The sequence below is a fragment of the Euleptes europaea genome, chromosome 5 (assembly GCF_029931775.1).
Source record: "Euleptes europaea isolate rEulEur1 chromosome 5, rEulEur1.hap1, whole genome shotgun sequence".
NCBI classification, from domain to species: domain Eukaryota; kingdom Metazoa; phylum Chordata; class Lepidosauria; order Squamata; family Sphaerodactylidae; genus Euleptes; species Euleptes europaea.
In genome coordinates this window covers 83,281,854-83,301,426 of record NC_079316.1, presented here as the reverse complement: position 1 = coordinate 83,301,426, position 19,573 = coordinate 83,281,854, and the positions used below count along the sequence as shown (strand labels likewise).

At 41.9% G+C, this 19,573-nt stretch overlaps 1 protein-coding gene across 1 annotated transcript; it reads left to right on the top strand.

Annotated features, from left to right (window-relative positions):
- Nucleotides 1-3,711: 3,711 nt before the first annotated feature.
- LOC130478345 (lipase member M-like) lies at nucleotides 3,712-19,347 on the top strand. Its single transcript, XM_056850492.1, has 9 exons — nucleotides 3,712-3,834; nucleotides 5,650-5,767; nucleotides 6,871-7,069; nucleotides 7,928-8,037; nucleotides 11,562-11,698; nucleotides 13,260-13,406; nucleotides 14,866-14,937; nucleotides 17,253-17,324; nucleotides 19,114-19,347. Exons 1-9 carry the CDS (start codon nucleotides 3,730-3,732, stop codon nucleotides 19,345-19,347), a joined length of 1,194 nt encoding a protein of 397 aa, XP_056706470.1. The 5' UTR covers nucleotides 3,712-3,729.
- The last annotated feature ends 226 nt before the right edge of the window (nucleotides 19,348-19,573 follow it).

Genomic DNA, 19,573 nt, shown 5'->3' with positions numbered 1-19,573 from the left:
ACAGCCTTGGTGGCACCTGGCTTTGAAAGGGGGAGGCGTGCCGACATGATGGGCTTCATGCCACGGTTCTGCACAGCCCCCCACCCCTTCTGGCTGCTGCCCTGGCAAGGCCAGCTGAAAGCCCACATTGAGCAAAACGTTCTGTCCACGCCTCTCTGCCGCCATCCTGAGCTCCCACAAGAGCTCCTCTTCACTGCCACCCCCCGCCAAGGAGAGGGCTTACATGGTGTTGCTAATTCAAACTAATGCCACCACATCGTTATTAGTCCTGGAATGAAAAAAAAAGGCACACCCTCTTCATCTGCCCCCATATTCAGGGCTAACAACATCATGAAATGCAGACAGGGTCAGTTTGGATTAATCAAAAGAAACAATGTAACCAAGAAGTGCTAGAAGGATAACCCCCTGGGATAGACAGGAGAGGATTCCACCCTGTTTTCTCCCTGGTCAGGGTGGACAAATCAAATCCAAACAAAATATTGTCGAAGGCTTTCACGGTCAGAGTTCATTGGTTCTTGTGGGTTATCCGGGCTGTGTAACCGTGGTCTTACCAAGACCACGGTTACACAGCCCGGATAACCCACAAGAACCAACAAATCCAAACAGACTGGATGGAATGCTGACATGGGGGGGGGGGAAACCCTGAAGGACATTTAACTGTCATCAACCAATGGACAAACAGGAATGAGGTTTTGGAGGAAGAAAGGATAGGAGGTACTCTGGACTAGGCAGGGAGCCCACTCCGGACTGTAGCGTATGATTTTAGACAGACAGGGTTTGGGTGCTGTTCCTCGATAAAAACAATTAATTTCGACACACTGAAAGTTTGACTTGCTGAAAGAACCAACATCCTAACTATTAACACACCTCCCAGCTCTGGTAATTGTATCAGATATCAGCTTAGAGTGGGAAGGCATTACGGGTCATGATCACAAATTAAATTTATGTTTTGTTATATATGTGCCTCCCGTGTTATCTTCAATCTGTATAATCCACTACACACTTTGCAGGACCTAGAGAAAAGGGGGCTTGATTGTAGTTGACATGCTGTCTGGTACAGGATTAAGGAATCATGAGGGAATATAAAATAAGGCACACTAATAAATATGACCCACTAATAAAAGAAATCAACCTCACACACCCAAAGTTAAACAGTGGTATGGTAACATAACAGGAGGGTGTGTGTGGTGATGTGGATCACATCTCACCAGCCTGAAGGACTTGTTATTGGCAAAGTGGTACAAAGAGAAAGGCCTAGATCAAGAGAAAGGCCTAGATCAGGTGTTGTGAGCACACACACCCCACCCACAGACCTAGGGTTGCCAACCTCCAGGTAGTAGCTGGAGATCTCCTGCTATTACAACTGATCTCCAGCCGATAGAGATCAGTTCACCTGGAGAAAAGTGCCGCTTTGGCAATGTATGGCATTGAAGTACCTCCCCTCCCCAAACTCCGCCCACCTCAGCCTCCACCCCAAAAATCTCTAGGTACGTCCCAACCTGGAGCTGGCAATCCTACATGCTATAACTCACTTGAATCTGCGCCCCACATGGCAATTTTAAAAAATTCTGTCAAAATCTGATCATGGACGGGTAACGTAGCCTCTTGTCTGATTGGGTCTCAGTTGAAAGTAGTTTAACAACTCTCAGTTCCCATTTGGGACACTTCCATCTTTAAGTAATGCTGGTAAGTGTGTGAAAAACAGAAACACTGGGGAGAAAAGGACATTATGGGCTGGGTTCACACATGAACATATGTAATTTTATTTCTCGTTGCCGCGTTAGTGAGCACTTTGCAACTCTGTGTCTCCATGGAAAAGCATTGTTGGTGTTACATAAACATTTGGTCTTTGGTGATTAATCAGTGGCCTGATTCACACATGCAAGTCCAACACTTCATGCCCTAGTGCTGAACGTACATGTATGAACCAGCTCTCAGTGTTTACAGGATCACAAATCATATTCTTAGGACCGAAATATAACCACTCTTGGACATCAACCATGAAATGGCCATCAATATTTGCTGACATCAGAACTGTCTCACTTACCTAGATTTCCTACACCAATTATCCTAGACCTCTGGGTATCATCATGTTCCAAATGTTAATCTATGAACTTTTGAAGAGTGTTTCATTTCTGGAATGCACAAGCTCAGCCGCTGCAGGATTGAGCAACACATACCCCTCTGTTTATAGACCTGACAGGTAAGAAAATAACATGTCTTTGAAATTCCTTTTCTCTTTCAAGAGGCTTGGACTTACTCAACTGGGAGTAAAAGGAGTCCATGCTTCTTTCATTCAACGTTTGTTAGCTGAAGCGGTAGCTGAAGGAATACGGAGCTGGGATAGGAACTGAAACTGATTGTCAACCCTGGAAATGATGACTAGGAGAGTTGCCATGTAATTGGTGCAACACATCTATTTCCTTTATCATATGCCGCTGGTGTCAGCACTGAATCCCTTGGAGTTTCCATCCTCTGAATGTCTCAGTGGAACAGGTGAACTCTGTCTGATACAAGGTTGGTGTTATTTTACATTAGAATTGCATTGAGAAACATGGAGGGAAAATGGGGGGGATTCTGCTCAGTGATTTATTGTTTTTTGCATTGAACACATTTGTCTCTCTTTATCTTCCTTTCTGTTTTGTTGCTCTTTAAGGAGAGGAGAAGGAAGAATGAGAAATGGGATATCTACTAACAGAAATGTAGAATTCAGGGTGCGTAGCATAACAGTTCAGGATATTCTAAAGAGGAGGCTTTTTTTAAAGTGACAAATTATAAAGTTTCAATGTGCTTCATCTCGCTTCACTAGTAGAGCAACTCCGTTTCTTCTGTGTTTGTCATTTCCTGAGTAATTCTGTAATTTTCTGACTGAAAATATCCTAATCCAGTCCACTTTAGCTCACTCACTCCCAGGACTGCAATGTTTAAACATTCCATTTCTCATTTTACTATTTCAAGATTACTTTAATTCATGCTTCTTATATTCCATGTTCCTGTTACATGTGTCAAACAGATTTGTGGACTATGTGGACTATAGGGTAAACACAGACAGTGGAAAAAAATGCTTGTGTCTTAAATGTGCGATAAAAAAAAACTGGGATCTCGGAGACCCACAGAAACTCACTGGGTGAGCTGGAGCAAGTTACACATACTCAGCCTCACCCACCTCATAGAGTTGTTGTGAGGATAAATGTAGGAGAGGAGAATGGTGTGATACAGGGTATAAATGAAGTAAATAATACATATAGCTGTAGGTGGGGGACACATAAAAGGCAGGCTTGTTGGTGAGTGGGAAGGAGAGAAGGAAGCAGGGAAAGGTGAGGATGTAAAGGTTATCATGAGGACAGAAAGAGGAAATATTGTAGGGAAACAGATACTGGGGGAAATGAGGTACCTCTGCACATCCTTGCTGGTTCCCCCAAGGTACAATTGGGCATGGCCTGACAGTCAGCACCATACAACTTTGCAAGACTTTTCTCAGGGAGAGGGAAAGAGAGAAAGCTAAAGACAGAGGGGCAGATAAAGGTAGGCTGGCTGATGGATGTGAAGGAGAGAAGGGAGCAAGGAACGGGGAATGGCTACAGGAGCTTTCAGGGAAGGGAAAGAGGAAATAGTGGAAGAGGGGGAAATGAGGTGCCCCCTGAAAGCCCTGGCTGGTCCCTCACTTTTTGTATTATAATTGATAACAACGCTGTTACTGATGGATGTATTCTGTTACCCAGGTAAAGGATGTGGCTGTTTATCATAGTGATATGTCTGTCCCAAGAATGTGTGCAGTCAAAAGAACACATGAGAATTAAAAGAGCTGCAGATCCAGAGGCATTTATGAATACTGTAAGTTGCTTTTTGGTTAGAATGAATGGGATGCATTGTCACGGTCACCGGTAGAACATTCCTAATTAGGCATCCTGCCAGCTTCAATGTGGACATCATTGACTCCCTTGATCCTAATTGGGTTATCTCAATGGTCACATCAACCAACTTTGTACCGCTTAGCTGCTTATTTCACAGGATTTGCAGATTGGGGATGAAGAAATGGTAAAGAATTTCTAACAAGTGTTCCTGTCTTCCATTCTGGTACTTTCCTGCTCAATGCCACTTCTTTCTACCCATTCACCAAGTCCAGCTTTGAGGGAGCAAGGTGGTTGAGACTGGCACTAATGCCTGAGGACTAAGCAGTGCTCTTCTCAGTGAGCCGAATTTACGTAAAAGCTAAACAAGCTATAGCTTGGGCCCCCACTCTCTTGGGCTCCCAAATTTTTTTTAAAGGAAATAATAGTTATTTCACTATTAATATACTTCTTCTTAATTGTATTTCAGTTCAACAATTACTTTGATAAAATACATATTTTGTTATGTGCAAATGGCTTTAGATACCTATTAGGTCCATAAATTACCATATACCGGTAGCATATATGCAACACAAAAAAACAGTGACAATTTGTTGTTGACAAAGGACAGCTGGACATATAAAGAGCTCCATTACCTTCAATAGCTTAGGGCCTCATCAAACCTAAATCCGACCCTGCTTCTCACTCATTTGATTGGTCTACTGAGCGAGAGAAAAGCTTCCCTCAAAATGTTGTTAGGGTGGTGTGATTTACAGAGCAATCCTGAAGGGAGGCTGAATGGCCATAGGAGCCATCGTGACCCCTGCACCAGCATTACGCACACTTGCACCGGCCAAATGAGCATTAACACCAGCGCAGGGCCACTTACGCTGGTGCAGTGGAGCCACATGGCAGTGCCAAGCATGAACACAGGTGCAGCCACTGTGGCAGCATTTCTCCAGCACAAGGACTCACACTGGTGCCAAGGAAGTGTTCCCGGGGCTTTAGTCAGCTCCCTAAGCCCTTTTGCCACAGTGAATTTGCTCCAGCAAAAATGGAGGTGCAGACCTGTGGGACTGCATAGAGCAGTGTCATCGGGTTTGAAGGAAATACCATTTTTGGCTTCCTGCGCTGGGTCAACAAGCTGCTCAGGAAATGGTGCGGTTGCACTGTGGATCTGCCGCAACTACCCCACCCACTCACCCACACACACACTAGGATTGCTATGTTAGTTTATGCCATAAACACCCAAGCATCTGTGCAAATCTGAACTATTTATTTATTTATAGCCCAGCCTTCACCTGAGACTTAAGTATAAGTTTTGACACATAGTAAACAATGCACATAATTGATTGCAAAAGTAGACAATATAGTAAGAGTATAATAATAAACCTAAAGCCGGGGGGGGGGGGGAACCTGAATCTTTCAGATCCTCGTACCAGGGCAAGCTTCTCTGGGGTCCAGAGAAAATGGGGGAGGGAATCTGAAAGCAATCTACCCCACCCTGCTTTCCGCGGTCTGGAGAAGCAGCGAGGGGTGGATTTCTGTCAGATCAGCCCTGCCGGACTTCTCCGGGGTCTGGTGGAGCGGATCTAAAAGTAATCCACCCCCACTGCTTCTCCAGTCTCCAGAGAAGTGGTGGGGGTGGATTTCTGTCAGATCCTCCCTGCCAGCCTTCTAAAAGTAATCCACCCCCTGCCATTTCTCTAGTACCCGGAGAAGCGGTGGGGGATAGTTTTCTGTCAGATCCGCCCCGCCGGCCTTCTCTGATGACTTTTCCACCAATTTTCATAAAACCTGGAGCACTTATCTCTTGCAGGATGAACTCATCAAGTACAGGGGCTACCCCAGCGAAGAGTATGAAGTAGTGACAGATGATGGCTACATTCTTAGCATCAACAGAATCCCGTTTGGCATTAAGAATCAAGGAAACTCAAGTAAGACTCATTGATATGATGCAAAGCAGAAATAAGACCGATGTGAGTTACTGTGGGTTCACTGTGCACATCATGCTCAAGCCCATCTCAAAATCTGGGAGATGACAATGCTGGCAAAGTAAAGCACGTTTGAAGCCTGTCACTGTTGCTGCTCTCTGTTCTCTTTTCTTTCTGACTCCTGCTTGCCCCCATCTTCTCCTCTGAATCCACCTGGTCCAGCTATAGAAAGTTCACAAACTACCTGGCTGAAGCACCTGGCTACAAACAGAGTGGTTTGTTAACTGGTTAACAAGCAAGGGAAATAGGAGGGATGCAGCACAAAGATTATTGCCCCCCCCCCCCAATCCGTGAAGTACTCTGGTAGTGCTAGGCCTGCAAGAGACAAACACTTCACATACCTGCTGGCAAAGCAAGCAAGCAGGTAGGAAGACTTCATCAGACATTGTCCCTTGCTAACAGGCATTCCACCTAGTGATATTGATATAGATAATACAGGCAGGTTGGCTCAGCCTTCCATCCCTCCATCCCTTACTTGGAGAAAAGTGTAGATGGCTGGGGAAGGCAATGGCAAACCACCCCATAAACATAGTCTGCCTAGTAAACGTTGGGATGTGACGTCACCCCATGGGTCAGTAATGACCCGGTGCTTGCACAGGGGACTACCTTTACCTTTTTACCTACGGGCAAGTTAATCAATAAATTGTATTTATACTATGCTTGTCTCAGTAAATTATGAATCAGGATATTCTTTATTTTAGCCCATGTGTCTCACTGAATCAATGTTTAGATATGTGTTACGTATGAATCTGTATGTTTGTTGCATATATCTATATTTATCAATAAAAATCATAAAATATTATCCTCTCAGTTTGATATTTGCATTCTATCAGCACAATTTGAACAGTACTATATATGTACTTTCACAAAAATTAACTCACTTTAAAAATGCACATGATTTGAAATCCAAATTTTGGAATTTGAACTACCTTGGTACATAAGTTTAATTTTTTTAAGCTTGATGTTGAACTCACATAGCCCTTGCTAGATCTTAATAGTATGATATGAGCATAACAGTGAAGGAAAACATTATTTTCTTATTTCAGTTGTGAAACCTGTGGTGTTTCTCCAACATGGCTTGCTGGGAGATGGAAGCAACTGGGTCACCAACCTGGCCAACAACAGCTTGGGCTTTGTCCTTGCGGATGCTGGCTATGATGTTTGGATTGGAAACAGCCGAGGAAACATCTGGTCTAGAAGACACCAAAACATGTCTGTACATCAAGAAGAGTTTTGGGCTTTCAGGTATATTGGACTATGCAATCTTTGTACATTACAACAGAGCAGTCCAGTGCAATCCAAAACAGAGCTGGTGTGGCAGTGGAAAGTACCATCAAGTCACAGCTGATTTATGGTGACCTGGAGCTGCTGCTGCTGCTTCTGCTGCTGCTTCTTCTGCTGCTGCTGCTTCATCTTCTTCTTCTTCTTCTGCTGCTGCTGTCTAGTCACATCTGATTTATGGCAACCCCATAGGGTTTTCAAGGCAAGATACATTCAGAGGGGTTTGCAATTGTCTGCCTCCACGTCATGACCCTGGTATTCCTTGGAGGTTTTCTATCTAAATGCTAGCCAGCATTATAAATTCTTAGCTTCTGAGATCTGACGAGATCAGGCTAGCCTAGGCAATCCAGATCACCCTTCTAAATCAGTTGAAATCAACAAGCTTAGAAGGGTAAAACTTTGCTTAGGACTTCACTATAGGAAACCCAGAATATGATGTGTACAACATTGAAAGGCTTTTAACCTTTCTACCTATCAGACTGTTGGAATGAATAAATATTGAGCTGGAAGGATAAATATTGAGCTGGATTCAGATTCAACTTCCAGTTTCCACCAATTTTCCCTTCCCTCCTCCAGACCCCTCTCATTCCATTCCTCAGGCTTCCTGGTTCCTCAGGAGCAGCATTTCATAGAGATCAATGGACTGGACTGGGACAGGAGAGGCAGGAAAGTTCAATTCTGCCACTGGAAATCTCAGTCTGGGTCCAACCCATTATCCGGAACCAGATTAATAATGATAGCTGACACACATCTGTATTATGTGATACAAAACAAATTGTGTGTGTGTGAACTATTCACTGTCTTGATTTATTTCCCATGCAGTTTTGATGAGATGGCCAAGTATGATCTTCCAGCTGTTCTGAACTTTATTCTGCAAACCACTGGACAGCAACAATTATACTACATTGGCTATTCACAGGGTGCTGCAATAGGTACAGTATTAAATCAGAAGATATATAAAGAGACTGTCTTTTAATACTATAACACAGTGCAACATAAAGCTCTAAGAGTAGATGTTTTATTACAGTAAGAAAAGGCCAACTTGTTATTTATGTATTTCAATGTTTGTATCCCACCTTTACATGTGGTGCAAAGCAATTTACAAATCATAAACCAAAATACTACTGTTTAAAACCAAAAATATAAAACCCCAAATGACCCCCCAAAAGCAATCTGCAATTTATACCCCAATTGATGGCTTGCAACACCTCCTGGAAACTTAAAAAGGTGTCATCCCCTAACCTCTTCAGGCAGCCTGGGCCACAAAGTGGGAACCAGAATGGAGAAGGTGCAGGTTATGGAACAGCCAGTAGGTGGCAGCCTGAGGAGCACAGTTGGCACACAGGGGTGGGAGGAAACAGTCCTTCAGATGTGGAGGTCCTCAGCCATGATAGCCCAGACTAGCCCATTCTTGTCAGATCTCAGAAGCTAAGCAGGGTCAGCCCTGGTCAGGATTTGTATGGGAGACCACCAAGGAATACCAGGGTCGCTACGCAGAGGTAGGCAATGGCGAGCCAACTCTAAACGTCTCTTCCCTTGAAAATTCTATAGGATAGCCATAAGTTGGCTGTGACTCGATGGCAAAACAAAAACAAAAAAAAAGGCATGAAGGTCCTTAAAGATCATAACCAGGTCCTTAAATTGGAGTCAGAAGCAAAGTGGCAGCCAATGTAGCTTTTTTAAGGAAGAAATCATATGTTCCCATCAGCTACCTCCTGACAAAAGTGGGTTGCTTTATTGTGAACCATCTACATTTTCTGGGTTGTCTTCAAGGACATTGCAGTAGCCCAGCTATGAGGTACAAAAGCATGTATCTGCATGGCCAGATTGTTTGACTGGAGAACCAAATGCACTCTTGGCCATCCTGCCAACTTGCTTTTCAAACAGCACCCTCAAACTCTTAAACCATCTTACAAATGCCAACTCCATTCCCTCCACTACAAGTGGATCCATTCCCACTCAAACATCAGCCTTCCCAATCAGCATCACCTCTGTCTTGTCTGGAATCCTTCACCTTGTTCTTCCTTATCTACCTGACCAAGGCCTCAAAGTACTGGTTCAGAGGCAGAATGGATGCATCTGGAGGCTCAGATAATGAAACAAATAACATGGCTGTATATTACGGCTGTATTAGTTTGAATATTGCCTTTAGAATTTGAAAGAGTCTTGGAAATCACCAGAGTAAGAAACAGAAAACCAAATCTTGCTTGAATTACACATATTGAGAGTAACCTGGCCAGTTATTGGTCTTTATATATAAACTGCATGAGCATAGTAGCATAGTAAGCTTTGGATCTCAGCAGCCTATATTTGTGTGAGAGCCAGAGTGGTGTAGAGTAAGGCTGTTGGGAAAAAAAATAGGTGAAATTCAGATTCGGCAAAATTTGACCCATTTTTATTTGGGAAATACCGAAGTATGAACTCCCCCTAATTCGGCTCCATCCGAACCAAAAACCACCGAATCGGGGCAAATTCAGCTGTTTTTCAGTTCGGATGGAACCGAATCAACAGCCCTAGTGTAGATGCCTGCTGGATGACCTTGGGCCAGTCACAGTTCTCTCAGAACTCTTTCAGCTCACACAGAGGCAGGGAATGGCAAACAACCCTGAACCTCTTTTGCCTTGAAAACCGTATGGGGCTGCCATAAATCAGCTGTGACTTGATGTCACACACACATATTTGTGAGGGGCTGTGGCTCAGTGGCAGAGGATCTATTTTGCATGCAGCAGGTCCCATGTTCAATCCCTGACATCTCCAGTTAAAAGGATCAGGAATTAGGTGATGTGAAAGATCTGATGAACCTGGAGATCTCTATCTGAGATCCTAGGGAATGACTGCTAGTCTGAGTAGACAATACTGAGCTTCACAGACCAACGATCTGACTCAATATAAGGCAGCTTCATGGGTTGCTCCTCCATAGATGAAAATCCTTCCAAAGCAGTTCCAAAGAACTGCTCAGTTGAATACAAGCCACTGGGCCAACAAATGTGCCTCAAATTCCAGAGGGTGTATAAAACAAAGGTAATTGAACCAATAATACTACTGAAAATTCTTCCAAGTTTTCAAGTGAGTTTATATCCCACAGTAGTATCTCCATATTGCCGACTGAGAACCCGACTAAACATGATGTCTGCCACAGGAATCAACATAGGCAGATGATCCTATTGTGCAGGGGGTTGGACTAGATGACCCTTGTGGTCCTTTCCAACTCTATGATTCTATCCATCAGGGAACTAATGTTCCTAAGTGCTAAGGGGCTCAACCCCACTCAGGAGCATGGAGTGGGAGGGAGAAGGGGTTTCATACTCCCCCAAAACCATTTTTCAGGAGAAGGGGTTCTGTTTACCCTACTGTGGAATTTCACATGTTAGGCAGCTCATGGCAGAGGGGCAGAGGATAGATTTTAACTGAAGACTTCCTGATTCATAGGCCAGCCTCTTTACCTTTCCACTACAACAGCTTGTTTGAAAACATTAAGAGAAAGAGGACTTTGACAAGAGGTATTTTTAAGGACTCTAAAGCTTGCTTGATTGCAGAAGTGAGGCAATCTTGTGCCCCTTCATAAAAATTAAGTAGACACTACAGAAAATTGTAGAGAAGGACTACATAAGCAGAATGTGAAAACAGAGCTGATTCTGAGCAACAAGGAAAGGGTGGCATTGGTTCAAAACACAGATGGGCTTCTCTAATAAACAATGTATTGCAACAGCTGTAATTAGTGGTGTGCAATTGACTGAAGCTGAACCAGAACCCCTCCCCCCCAAAAAAATACCTTTTCTGTATTTTCTGGGGTGGGGGTTTACCGGTAAAAAAATGGTGGCAATAAAAGGGAGCTAAAAAAGTAGATCCTGAATAATGCTGATTTTTTCATCATTATTCAGGGCCACTTTGGCCTTTCCACTATTTCCCCCCTCTCTCCCCTCTCTCCCTTACTTACCTGCTGGCTGAGTCAGATCCCCACTGCCTGCAGTCTCCAAAGTACGTGGACTGCAGATGGTGGGGATCTGTGTTCAGATCACCCCCTGCCCCCTCCAAAGTCCAAAGACTTCAGAGATGGCGGGGGTGATCTGAGTCAGATCTCTTCCACCTGCAGTCTCCGAAGTCCATGTGAACTTCGAAGGGGGCAGTCGGGGCAGAACTGAACACTGGGGCTACACGAAGCATATTTTGCGGGTTCGGGTTTACTAAACGCAATTTTTTTTCAATTATTCCAAAAAAGCCGAATCCCTTATATTTGGCTTTTGGGGATTTTAAATATCCGGGTTTATTAAACCTGATCCCCAAAAATACCGTAAAAAAGGTGCACAGCCCTAGCAGTAATGCAGCAAGCCAGCATTTAATATTTGCAATGTTGCAGCCATATGGATGACTGGAGAGTGACAAAGCATCTGGTCTGTTTATTTTCACTGTGGTATGTCTTTTTGCTGCCGCTAACTTATCTCTTTGCTTTTCCCAGCATTTATAGCATTTTCAACAATGCCAGAGTTGGCTCAAAAGATCAAAATGTTTTTCGCCTTAGCTCCAGTAACTAGAATTAAGTATGCCAGAAGCCCTGCAGTAAAACTTTTGAGCCTTCCAAGAAAACTTCTCAGGGTATGTTCTTCCTTTTCTTTTCTCTTCCTGGCCCTTAATCTTAAAGAAAACTTGCTAAGAGAGCAATCCTAAAGAAGCCTCCTCAGAATCCTACTGAAGTCTACTCAGTGGGGATTATTACAGAAAAGGGCTAAGATTGCACCATTAATCTTCAAAATTGCTCTAGGCTTAGGTTTGTGGGTCATACATTTTGTTATTTAAATATACACAGAGCCGGATTTAGGTTTGATGAGGCCCTAAGCTATTGAAGGTAATGGGGCCCTTTATATGTCCAGCTGTCCTCTGTCAACAACAAATTGTCGCTGTGTTTTGTGTTGAATATATGCTATATGGTAATTTATGGACCTAATAGGTATCTAAAGCCATTTGCACATAACAAAATATGTATTTTATCAAAGTAATTGTTGAACTGAAATACAATTAAGAAGAAGTATATTAATAGTGAAATAATTATTAAGCTCTAACTTAAAATGATTTTTTATTCATAACAAACTTAATAATGCAAACACATTGGCATTTGGCAAAAACAAAAGTTCCTTTAGAAACACAATTTACAAAGACTCATAATCTAGGCTAACAGGCGGGACCCATTACTTACATCATAGGAGTCTACACAACACAAAACACTGTTGCTGTATGTAGGTTTTATTTTATTTGTTTTTTATTTTATATTTTGGAAATGTACATCCAGTTTTTTTTCCTTTAAATTTTTTGGGGGTGCCCAAGAGAGTAGGGCCCTAAGCTATAGCTTGTTTAGCTTATAAGTAAATCCGGCACTTATATTATATACATGTGAATGATTTGCAGCTAAGCACACTATTGAAATGTGATTTGATCTCTTTCTGCCATGCACACACAAGTTGTGAGAGCAGAACAACAAAAACTAGGCGTTTCTATGCTTATCAAGGGGCTATTATTTAAAAAACTATCTGGAAAAGTTGAGGGAGACGTAGAAATTACCAAAACACATCTCTGTTTCCAGCTGTTGTTTGTTTAGCTTAGCTCCCTCTTGTGTCCCTTATCCAAAAACCACAAACCACCTACTACTGAAAGTAAGCTGTCTCTTGCTAACTCACAATGCTACAAAACTGGAAGAGCTGTTGGTTAGGAGTTGACTTGTTTGGGGAGGTTTTTTTCCCCCTTTCAGGGATTAAAAAGTTACAACAATTATGACCCTAACTCTTGGATCCTATTTAAGTATCATCAGATGTGAGTGTGAAAATGGTCTGTATATGGTAGATATTAATGGAAGTCTGGACAAGGGGTATACAATTCTATTTTTCTATCTCTAGCAGAATGTAACAGAGCCATTTTTGTTTTGTTTTTTAAAATTGCCATTACTCAGGCCTTTGTGATATGATTTCTCTGAAGTTGGAAATGATCAGATTTAAAGCACGTTGGTTATATAAGCAAGATGCTTGTAATAAATCTTGGGGCAAAAATTTAGTGCTGTGACAACTGTAATAAAATAGCCAAGCCAAAAGCCAGCACTGCCATCTGGTGTTCAGTTCCCTAACCACAAAATATGTCTTCAGCTGACAAGTTCTTTTGTATGTTACAGGTCATGTTTGGCAAAAAAGAATTCCTTCCCCGGAACAAATTAGTCAAAAAGATTATTGTTCCATTATGTAGCTACAGATTATTTTCTGGTGTCTGTGGAAATGTCTTTTTCCTCCTGGGTGGCTATAATACGGCAAATATGAATATGGTAAGTAAGTAGAGACTAAGATGCTCATTTCTATTTTTATAAGTTGTATTGTTCTTTTTGTTGTTGAAATGTGGTGTTGGAGGAGAGTGTTACGGATACCCTGGACCGCCAAAAAAACAAGCCAGTGGGTTTTAGATCAAATTAAGCCTGAACTGACCCTAGAAGCTAAAATGACTAAACTGAGGCTGTCATACTTTGGACATATTATGAGAAGACAAGAGTCACTGGAAAAGACAATAATGCTAGGAAAAGTTGAAGGCAGTAGGAAAAGAGGAAGACCCAACAAGAGATGGATTGACTCTATAAACTAGGAAGCCATGGCCCTCAATTTGCAAGATCTGAGCAAGGCTATTAAGGATAGGACACTTTGGAGGACATTGATTCATAGGGTCACCATGAGTCGGAAACGACTTGATGGCACTTAACACACACACACATTGTTCTTTTTCATAGAGCTAATAGCAAGCAAAGCAGAAGACCTCAAAGAGTATCACTTTTGTTACCAATATAAAACCAAAGATGTTGCATGTATGCAGAATAAACAAATATAAACAGATACAAATAGTGAGACTTATAGAAAGGTGCTCATTTTGTGGGACTTGGGGATTCCAGGAATTACAGCTCAGAGAGCCAGCGTGGTGTATTGGTTAAGAGCGGTGGTTTGGAGCAGTGGACTCTAATCTGGAGAACTGGGTTTGATTCCCCACCAGTTGTAATTAAACGTCAAAGGCAAATAACAGACCCAATACGTCCAATATTGAATCTATTTACATTAGCAAAAAGAAAGAACTGCCATTAGCAATTTTACCCCTTAGTGCACAGAAAACATTTTGATCATTTGGAATGGGCCTTATTTTTGGACTCCTGAGAAGATTAAATATTGGGCAATACTTTATGAATGCAATACAGACAGTCTATCAAAAATCAAAAGCTGGAATGCGAGTACGGTAAATGGATTTGATTCTGGAAGTTTCCCCCTGGCTAGAAGAACCAAGCAGGGATGTCCTTCATTACCTCATTTTGAGGTCTCTGTGTCCTCTCATAAGAACCTTTGGCAACAACATTAGAGGTCCAGAAGTAAATAGTCAAATACATAAGATCAATATGTTTGCTTATGATGTGGCAATATTAACCATAAATCCTAAATAAGCTTTAATGGAATTAAAGAGAGAGTTCCATGAGTATAGAGCAATAGCAAGATTAAAAGGTAAAGATCCCGTGTGCAAGCACTAGGTCATTCCTGACCCATGGGATGATGTCACATCCCGACGTTTACTAGGCAGACTTTGTTTATGGGGTGGTTTGCCAGTGCCTTCCCCAGTCATCTTCCCTTTACCCCCAGCATGCTGGGTACTCTAGGGACTGGAGACCCCAACCCTCCTACATTTACCCTAAAAAAACCCTGGAAAACTCATGAACAGACTTACTTAGTAAGGTCAGTATTCTTTCTCTCTTTCAGAGTCGATTAAATGTATATGTGGCTCGGACACCAGCTGGAACATCTGCACATACTATGTATCATTGGAGCCAGGTCTATTAATTCTTCTTCATATTAATCTGTAAACTCCAACAATCCAATGTATTTACCTTCATTAAATCATCTTTCATTTTCACTCATTACTCTTACACAACAAAGAAACTTCAAAAAGTGTTGGCAATACATTATTATAGAGAGACAAAGGTACACAGTAGCAGAGGTCCACAACAAGAATTCCAAGAGTGTTGCAAAAATGGTGTGTAAAATTTATGAAAAGTGAAATAGAAAAAATAATTAATTTTGTGTCACAATATGACAGACAATTCACCAGTATCTCAGCATCAAATGTGCTCACCACACTTAACAGATAACATTTACCGACTCTAGGACATGAGCCCAGTTGTTTCTTACTGATGACCTATTTATTTTCTGATTCTGCTGGAAAATGTTGGTTTCAATACATTTGGGCCATATTGACTGAGGAAGAAATTGAAGCAGGAACTATCAGCTGGCATTCCTGTCTTCTTGTTGTAATTTTGTTGTGTGACTTTGTTAAGGATTATCACTTATTATGAATCCAGTTGTTGATGTGTGACCTTGTAAATAGTTTTTTCACACATTTGATACTGAGGTACTGATGAATTGTCTGTCATATTGTGACACAAATTTAATTATTTTTTTTATTTCACTTTTCATCAATTTTACACACAGTTTTTGCAAAACTCTTGGAATTCTTGTTGTTGACCTCTGGTACTGTGTACCTTTGTCTCTCTGGCATTTTGAGGTCTTCCTTTGCCTTTTTTCTACTTGATACATTATTATATACATATACAACTTTGAATTTACACAGACTTTTTTGGGAATATTTTAACGTATATTTTTGAGGGTCAAACTAGATGTTTGGAAGCAAACACAGGCTAATAAGTAGTGACTGAGAGTGCGATTTGGAAAGTAACATCATGGGGGTCCCTGACAAATGTTTTTCACACCTGGTGGAGGGATGAAGCATCTACCAGGGAAAGAGTAAAACAATCTTTCCTCATATGCCATGTTTCTTCTCCTGATTGCAGGCTCTGACCATAGCTTTTCAGATTTTTGCTGAACTTGGGTTCTTTTCTGATAATTCCTGTCTGGTCAGATAATTCCTATCTGGTCAGATAATTCCTATCTGGTCAGACATGGTCATCATGTCATGTTATTAGGCCTCCCCTCCCATCACTATTTGGAGATGCTTTGAAATATGACAGACAGTTCATCAGTTCATCAGTATCAAATGTGTGTGTGTGGGGGTAGTATTTACAAGGTCACACATCAAAGACTGCATTCGATTTCTTCCTCAGTCAATACGGCCCATACTTATTGAAACCAAAATTTTCCAACAGAATCTGAATATAAATAGGTCATCAATAAGAAACAACTGGGCTCATGACCTAGAGTTGGTAAATGTTATCAATTGTGTTGAACACATTTGATACTGAGATAGTGATCAATTGTCTGTCATATTGTGACACACATTTAATAATGTTTTGTATTTCACTTTTCATAAATTTTACACACCATTTTTGTAAAACTCTGGGAATTCTTGTTGTGGACCTCTTCTACTGTGCACCTTTGTCTCTCTATAATAATGTATCACCAACACTTTTTGAAGTTTCTTTTAACTAAGGAGATAATCTTTTTAATTGTTTTACAATCTACTTCTGGCCTTAGGAAAGCTTTGAGGATAATTATTTGGCAAGCCAGATGCTCTGTCTTTCTGGAGGTTTACATGCTTTTATGCTTCTGGGTTTGTATTGACTGGGGTTTAGTGGTAGTTAATTTTAATTTTTCTATATTTATGATGTTATTTCATTTTATTTTTGAGCTGCCTCAAGCAGGTCTCTGAGGAGGTGGCATATAACAACCCATTCGGCGGCTGGGGATGGCATTGCCGAGGTGCTGGCCCGGCGCCTCCAAAGCCGTTTCCCAGCTGCCGAAATGTTGAAAAAAGCCTTTTAGAGGCTTGTTGTTTTTTAAATGGGGCTTTTCACCCCATTGAAAACAGCCAGTTCGTCCCAGTGGCATACCCAGGGCAAAAGGGGACAGGAGGCTGCCTACAGGCAGCTCTGCCCCCAGCACACACCGGGAATGCTCCCCGGGGTGCTGACATGCCCCCTGGAATGCCATCATGGGGATTTGCACCAGTGGGACACTGGCAGAAGGCCCAGCTTTCAACCTCAGAAGTCAGGAATGGGCTGTAAATGTTTTATAAAATCCAGATCCATGCTATAATAGGAAAAATTTGTAGCTCACACTCCATGTAATGGGGGGGGGAGTCTATATTGTACTTCTATAAAAAGCAATATTAAATCTCTTGACCTTCCTATTAGATTTTTCACTGTGGACTATTCAAAGGTTATGACTGGGGCCGTGAGGCGAAGAACAAGGAGAAGCACAATCAGGTAGGACAATGGGCATTTATTGAAAAACACAATCTTTGGAGTCGAAAAACCAAAGGGAGACATGGGGGAAAGGAAATTCATGAAATAAAAACCCTGTCAACTGGAACTCTAGAGATATACTTTGGCACGGAGAGCTAGTTCCCATGTTTACATTCTCAGTGAGTACCTCTAGATTCCCAATTCCATTTTGAAACTTGAAGAAGAGAGCAAAGTCCTTCCATTTGGGCAGGTAGCCAAAAGCCCAGGTATACATAAGTGTATATTTACACACCTACATCTACTTAGGAGCCCCGTGGTGCAGAGTGTTAAGCTGCTGTACTGCAGTACTGCTCACGACCTGAGTTCGATCCCGACGGAAGTGGGTTTCAGGTAGCCGGCTCAAGATTGACTCAACCTTCCATCCTTCCGAAGTCGGTGAAATGAGTACCCAGCTTGTTGGGGGTAAAGGGAAGGTGACTGGGGAAGGCACTGGCAAACCACCCCGCGTAAACAAAGTCTGCTTTGGAAACGTCGGGATGTGATGTCACCCCATGGGTCAGGAATGACCTGGGGCTTGCACAGGGGACCTTTATCTTTACATCTACTTAGATCATTTCAGAAGTCAAGCTCTGCAATCCATTCAATCTCTTAAAAATAATGTGTTATTGCCTTATAAGGCATCCTTTCCAGTTTGAACTACTACTACTGTGGAAAAGTTGGCCTTGCATGAGTGCGCTTAGCCTCTTTGCCTCCATGGACCCCTAAGGCTCCCGCCAGATTTCCCTCAGTGGCCCAGGTATAGACTCAGCAGACTTCACTCTGGTGGAGCCACTTGGCAGGAGGTTCACATCCTGCAGTCTAGACTGGACTGGGAAAATGAGGGGCTTTCTGGACTGTGACCTCTGCAAAGTTATGTCACAAAAGGAAGGACATGAACTTGCTGAGGAGGAAGATGGAAACAATTTTCAGCGAATGTCATGACTTTAAAAGATAATGTTTCAGACAGTGCAGCAGAGAGAATTATGCACAGTGGGGAAAGAAAAAAAGAAAAAAGGAAAGCAGATATTACAGTGGGACCATTCTTTGCAATGATATGAAAAGAACCCTAGCAGATTTGCACAGGCATTCCTGTTGAACACTTGAAAATGTTCAGTCAGTAATTTAGTGCTCATCAGAATGCTCACAAAAATGTGCACATGTGCCCACTCCTTCATCTGACAGTTACCTCCCTTATGAAACCACGAAATGTGCCACTTTGGAGACTGGGGAGTAACAGTCTGTTACACTTGCTTTTTAACTTGAGAATAGGCCTGCCCTTGACAAAGATTCTTCTTTCCAGTAAAGTCCTACTCTCAGTCTTCTTCAAAATGGCTTCCTGCTGGGCTGGATGGGAACTAGGTTTTACAGCCTCTAGAATTGACTCAGAAGGCTATGAAAGCTACAACTCCTGTTGACCTCAGCAGCAAGTACCAGCCAGCTGGCTATGTTGATCTAAACTTTGCTAACTGTGCAGATTCAAATAAATTATGGCTAATTTCAAACTGTGTACAAATCACCAATATGAGTTGCCCAATTCAAAAGAAAATGGGCACTGCAAGCAATTTTCAAGGATGTCATCTATAAGCACTGCCGTTATCACTAGTTCTTAGTAAAGATGGGCACAATTGTGAGTGGTAGACACAATTTAGAAGAGCTGGTAAAAGGATTGCTAGAATTTAAAAAGGAAATATGAGTTAAATATTCATGCATTAAAAAATGGAAAAAACTGAACAGATTTTTCTTTCTTCCTTGCTATACATTTTTTTTCTAGTTTACTCCTCCCGTATATAAGATAGAAGATATGAATGTACCAACTGCAGTATGGACGGGAGGGCAAGATCTGCTTTCAGACCCAGAAGATGTTGCTATCTTGCTCCCTCAGATTAAAAATCTTGTATTCCACAAAGCAATCCCAAAATGGGCTCACTTGGATTTCCTCTGGGGCCTGGATGCACCTGGAAACATGTTTAATGAAATCATTGCTCTGATGAGACAGCATGCATAATCCAAAGCAGAAGTGGGAGAGCAGCAAGCAGTTTAAAGATCATACTGAACCAGCTGTCCTTTTTTCATGTGGTTGTCTTTTAAACATTTAATCATGGGACTGATAAGAAGAAATATTGCTAGTGCATGTCACTTTGCAACATTTGCATTTGAACTGCATTTTCCTACATGTTAACAAATCTCTGTATACTATAGGATAATATAAATGATCCTTTTGGAGAAGGAGA